Source organism: Monomorium pharaonis, chromosome 5, assembly GCF_013373865.1.
Source record: "Monomorium pharaonis isolate MP-MQ-018 chromosome 5, ASM1337386v2, whole genome shotgun sequence".
Lineage (NCBI taxonomy): Eukaryota > Metazoa > Arthropoda > Insecta > Hymenoptera > Formicidae > Monomorium > Monomorium pharaonis.
The window spans coordinates 16,365,259-16,371,734 of NC_050471.1; the positions used below are offsets into that span (position 1 = coordinate 16,365,259).

The following is a 6,476-nucleotide window of genomic DNA, read 5'->3' on the forward strand; positions in this document are numbered from 1 at the left end:
GACTTCCGGATCAATCGCTTCCGGATTAATTGTAAGGTCTCGGAAATGGTGGAGAAAAGGATCTAATTTGAGAGGAAACTGCTCTAAAATTTCTAATAAGGAGATTTGGGTGCCACCGTAATAGTAATATCTTGGACGGGGAGGTAGGAGGGGGAATTTGGCTAAAAACTCAAGGGATGGTGTAGGTGAAGGTGGCGGAGGAACCTCTTCTGGTTTGGGAGAACTGATAGGGGAATAGTGAGGTGAGGGAGGAGGAGGTGAAGAAAATTGTTTATCCGAGACTAGGTGCTAGAATCCGAGACCGTGGCGAAATTACAAGTGTTGTGGGCGCTATCTTCGGATGTTTGGACGATGACCGCCTCTGAATCCGCGCACCGGAACTACCGGTCGGACTCTCGAGCGACAGCCTTTGAATCCGCGCACCGGAACGCCCGGTCGGACTCTCGAGCAACAGGCTCTGAATCCGCGCACCGGAATGCTCGGTCGGACTCTCGAATGACCGTCTCTGAATCCGCGCACCGGATCGGCCGGTCGGACTCTCGGAGGGCAGGGTCGAAGTCCGCGTTTCCCGTCGAAAGTGAACAGCCCTCTGAACGCGAAGTGAGCGTGGTAGGGTCCGGATAAGCGCGAGCCCGCCTGATCGCCCGTCTCCGTTTTCTTTTTAGATTCGACCGATTACGATGGAAGAAACTATTGTCCACTACAATTTTAAGTTTGATTTTATATAACGAAAATCGGGATCCGGTAAAAATTTATGTCTAGAGACTTACTACTTGTCGAGATGTTTCCTCTGGAAGGAGCGTAATCCGGAGTGTCGGTCTCTGGGTACTCGGGCGATTCTCGGTTGGCCGGAATAAGTCAGTCCGTCAGGACCCTAGGCTGGTGGAACTGGAGAGTGATAATCCACGGAAGTACACCAGTGCACTCACTTCACTTGCGGTTCGCTTTTTGTTCAACACTTAATGTTTGTCCCGACTCGCACTCAAGCAATCGTGAAAAATTGTGAACTCGCGAAATTTTTGGACTCGTACTCGGTCAAGAGTAAAAAGCGGAAAAGCTGCTCGCGGTCTTTGGGATCGCGATTTTATACTCAATTTTCCGAAGGGAAGGGTTGAGGTGTAGGCGGTGTCATTCTTGGATTGGTGGGCCTTTTCAAAACCACCAAATTTGGAGCTTGTCTACTGGGAACTCGCGAAATTATTATTTTGTAGAAATGACCAGCTATTGGTCCATCTCTTCTCGTCTCCGCCCGATTTGGTTTTGGTTTTGAGTATAGGAGAGGGATGTTTATAATTTTTCGCTCCTCTTATCTTTAGGTCACTCAAACAAACAAGCAAGCAAAAAAAAGGGTCTTTATGTCTTCCTGTAGAATTTTAGTGAGAAACATACTCTTATTGATTGAGCGCGGACAGCGTTTTTGCTGTGAATAATAAATTTTTATAGTTTCCGGAGGTTCGTTGTTTGAAGATTTTAATTTCTTTAGGTTTCAATATTTCCCTTTTCCTTTGCTTAGCGTCGGGTACCGATCCAGGGCATTGTTAGAGTAATGTTCGGTAATAAAGTTATTTATTATATTTTTTATTCTAGACTCGACATTGCCCCAGACTTCCCAAAAGAATTAAATCATATCTAACGGTCGCTCTCAAAATAGTTTACAGATGGGGAACTATGCATTTGTTTGATCACTATTTCCTTCGGTTTATGTATTTATTATTCCTAAAAAAAAATAAAATTTTAAATTGTCGCTATATCTCACGAACTTGTGCGTGACGATAGAGCGATCCTTTGCAAACATTTCTTACTCTTGGCGACCGTTAGAGTACGATTTCTCTTACTTAATTGTTTTCCTTACAAGGACAACGAGAAGAAAAACGTTAAGTCCACCGGACGTAACAGTATACAACGCGAAATATTTAAGAAATATTACACGCCAACAAAAATTTCTAAAATATCTATACAATTAATTGTGGCAATTAAATTTCAACAGATAAGTATATTAATTGGTGTATATTTAATTAATATCTTAATTGGTGTATATTTTGATATATTTATAGATAATTCACTGCTGTATTTGGATTACGAAACTGTAGCAATCAGTTTCAATTTTGCAATAGACAATAACGAAAATATTTCCCATTCTGCACCAGCAATCCAATCAATCTCGCTTACAAGTGCATCGACTTCATGGCAGAATAACAGCAGCGAAAAAGAAAACCGCAATCCATGGTCCAAAGGACAAATATTATCGCTGATCGACTTGTATAAAACACATGAAAAGTATTTTTAAAATATCACGTTAAAAAAAATAAAGTGTGGTTAATGATAAGTTAATGATAACTGAAATGAAAAGCCATACAATGGAACAATGTAAAAACAAGTTCAAATATTTGAAACAAAAATACGTGAAAAAAAAAGATAACATGGGAACGAAAAGCAGCGGCGCATCACAGATTAAGTTTGACTTTTTTAATGAAATGGATGAAATATTTCGGAATGAACCGAATGTCACTCCATTATGCACAGCTCCTTCCTCTCGAGGAAAAAGTAATATGAAATCAATAGAAGGTGTTGAAAACATCGATGATGACGAAAACTCGTCGATAAACCAATCAGATATCGAATCACCGCCACCGAAAAAACGCAAGACCAGCCAGCTAGAAATAAAATTGGAGAACTTCGAAAAAAATGTAAAGGGTAAAGAAGAAGAGAGGGGTAAGAGACATAAAGAGAATTTAGTAAGACAGGATCAGGTATTACAAATTATGAAAGAAATTGCTGATAGTTTTAAAATATTTGTCAATAAAAAGTGAAAGGCTTTTCATGAAAACTTTATAATATTTTTATATACAGCTGTTACTTCCCACTCGGCATGTAATGTTTCTAAAATATTTTATTTGAAATGTTACACTGTATACAGCAATATCAAAGAAATATTTCACGACTATTTCTGCAACACTTCTGCAATGTTTCAATGTCCGCGATCATTTCAAGTGCAATCTTTTTGAAAGATTTTAATAATATTTCGATAATATTACTGAAATATTTTTGAAACATATTTATGCAGATAGCAGAAACATTTCAGAAAATATCTTAAATACATTTTATCCAAGAAATTGCAGATACACTTAAAAAATATTACTGTAATATAATAATAATAATAATAATTAAAACAGGATCGATGAAATTGTTAAATGTGAAGATAAAAATGAAATTGCCTATATTGGTTTATAGCGGGTTTTGGTACTGAATAATTTGTGTAATTTTTACTATTTCTTATGAACTATGTCGCATTCTTGTCAGTCTATATTTAATGACTGTTTCAAGACCGATAAAATGCGCACAGTTCATATATATGAGTTAGAAATAATAAAAATTATATCAAAATTTTTTAGCACCAAGATCTGTTATAGATCAATATAGGCGATCTTATTTGTATTGTTTATTTTTGACAGTTTCATCGGTCTTATTTCAATTATTATTATTGTATTACAATATTTTTTAAATTTAAGCAATCTTATTTTTATGTAATACAACAGTTTTAAAATAAACATATTTAAAAAATGTTTAATACATTGATTGTGTTAATAAAGATTTACTTTAATAAAGGTTTATAATAGATTTACATTATTATAAAAATTTGTAACAGAACATTTCCATTTTGTCATAATTTTTTAAAACTTTATTTTGTTTTAGTAACATTAAAAAAAGATATTCATCACTTGTTACATGAGAAAATAATAAAAAAAACTAAATAAATATTTAGAGTGAATGCTCTAAAATGGGATCTTCTGTTGACTTCGGTGAAATTGGTGCATCAGCTATCCGTTATATTCAGATCAGTAAGTACAAATTTCCACCGATGAATTTCAGAGCCACATGATGTACAAAATCCGATCGTCATTTTCCACGTGGTGCAGATCGGGTCACTTTGATGACGGCGGTATGATTGAGTTAAACACGAATAAAATTAATGTGCAATATCATATTGATACTCAAAATTCATGATATTCAAAAAATACTGTATTTAGTCGCTAAAATACCTTAAAATGCAGTGCAAACTAGCGTGCAATCAACAAAAAACATCATATCGACATGTTTTTTTTTAAATTGCTTAGAAAAGAATGAACTTTAAGAATTTGAATTAATATTGTAGTAAGATTTTAAAGAGAAACTTGTGCAAAATGATAACAAACTTTTACTTTTTTTAATTAAAAAACACATGTTTGGTTTTCATGCAATACAAAAGGTTCACACTTAACAAATCAAACTTTCGCGTAGGGATTCTCAAAGTAGAGTCTTTGCTCTTTAATTTAAAAAAAAGTACATGTAATTTGGATAATTTTTCGCAAAGTTGCATCACTTTGAATATTGCCTAAAAATCGGTCAAAAATTTTGTTTCGTTTTTTTTTGCGCCAGTGTAGATTATTTTAATAGATGTTGTCAGAAGAATGAACCATATACAGTTAACTTATATTTTTATAAATAAATATAAAGTATTACAATTTTTTACTGATTTTCACATATGCGAAATAGTATGTGAAATATGAAAAGATCTATTTTTGCTCTGTTCGTAAAAAAATTAAGTAGATGTCATTTCTTATAATTTTTTACTATTGTTAATATGCCATATTGTTTCAATAAGTGCAATGTTATCTTAATCTCCACTTTCTTTATGTTCCGATGTTTCAATCTGTGCTCCAGAGGTTTTATTTATTGAATAAAATTTAATAAACAAAACTTCTGTTAATTTAATAAATAAAACGCTTTTGTGACTCTTTCATTAAATAGATTCACTTCCTCTTTACACTTAATTTACGCTATATAATTAGTGAAGCTTCCCAACCATAATTTAAATATTTTTTTAAATATTATTCTAAACAACTTTTTAAATGTGAAATAATTATTACAGAAACATAAAATAAGTGTTACGTAAATATTATTTTAAATAATTTATTAAAATCTTAAATTAATATTAAAAAATATTAATTAAATATTATATAAATATATGTCCTAGATTATTATTTCAAATAATTAATTATTGTAACATAAATATTAAATCAATATTAAATAAATGTTTTGTAAAATTAGTTTTTATTCAATCCGCGACTGCAAGTTTGTTACAAGGGAGGACCCGAATCGGACGACGCACGCTGTTGCCCGCCGGTTGTTCCGCCATGAGCTTCTGTCCGCGTCTGTCCTCGCCAGCGCCCTCACTCGGGTCCTCGCACGAAGCCTCACACACAAACAGACTTACATACGCATGGACAGACTCATACAAAACGCTTTAGATATACAGGGTCATTCAGAACAACATTAGGTCCGTAAAATGACGTATTCCTGACGCAATTCTAAAATGATTTTTCCTTTACCAAAATTTTATTTAAAGCGTAGTTTTTGAGTTATAAGCCAAAATAGTTAACGAATAACGCGTCGAGTACAGAAGGCAGGCAGGGGCGGCGCGCCACGAGCGTAACGCGGGCGCGGTTGACTATCCGCATCAGCTGACGGGTGATTATCACCGCGTAAGTCGCAATTTTATCTTATAACATAAAATTATGCTTTAAATAAAATTTTGGTAAAGAAAAGATTGTCTTGGAATTATGTCCGGAATACGCGTTTCTTAAAATCACTAACAACCAAAAATTGTTCCGGATCGCCGGCCGTCGGACGCTGAAACCAGCTGATTGCTACACGCGATGTGTGTGTATGCCATGTTTGTGTAAAAGTGAAAGAAAGAGAGAGAGAGAGAAAGAGAGAGAGAGAGAGAGAGAGAGAGAGGAAGTGTATGCGTGCGTGTGTATAAACGTCTTTCCCAGCCCACCCTTACCTTCTCTCTCTCTCTCTCTCTCTCTCTCTCTCTCTCTCTCTCTCTCTCTCTCTCTCTCTCTCTCTCTCTCTCTCTCTCTCTCTCTCTCTCTCTCTCTTTTACACAAACATGGCATACACACACGTCGCGTGTAGCAATCAGTTGGTGGCAGTGTCTGACGCACAAACACTCATACACTCTCTCATTTGATCACTCACTCACCTGTTCACTCACTTTGTAGCAACGTAGTCAATCTTCGTGCTTATGAACAATCATTAAGGATGGTTGTTAAAGATGCGCGACACATCCAACTTTCTCGTTTTTGCTAATTACACTTAATTGACACAATACAAATTACGGGTTTACTGTTTATTCACTTACTACCGATTTCCAAAAATTACTTTACTCACCGTTTCCAAAAATTACTTTAAAAGAAACGCGAATGCGAATAGCACAGGACTCGACGCAAAGCGACGGACCGCAAAGACTGCACGACGACGACCACGAGGACTATGTTTACAACGTGGAGCGACTGAGACCAAGAATGCCGGCGCCGTGGTAGAAGTCGCTGTCGCGACTGTTGCCATTTGCCGCATCCTTGACTGCGTGGCGCGTGATTGACGCAAGCGACGAGATAAGACAAACGATGGGCTAAAAAACCTTTGCATTG

General features: G+C 35.8%; 1 protein-coding gene across 1 annotated transcript; it reads left to right on the forward strand.

Moving 5' to 3' along the window:
- Window positions 1-455: 455 nt before the first annotated feature.
- LOC114254348 lies at window positions 456-3,085 on the forward strand. The gene has a single exon (XM_028190424.2). It carries the CDS (start codon window positions 2,331-2,333, stop codon window positions 2,808-2,810), a length of 480 nt encoding a protein of 159 aa, XP_028046225.1. The 5' UTR covers window positions 456-2,330; the 3' UTR covers window positions 2,811-3,085.
- The last annotated feature ends 3,391 nt before the right edge of the window (window positions 3,086-6,476 follow it).

Bases quoted from the DNA above. Each gene is read 5' to 3' on its own strand.
- LOC114254348 (XM_028190424.2), top strand. From the start codon at position 2,331: ATGATAACTGAAATGAAAAGCCATACAATGGAACAATGTAAAAACAAG.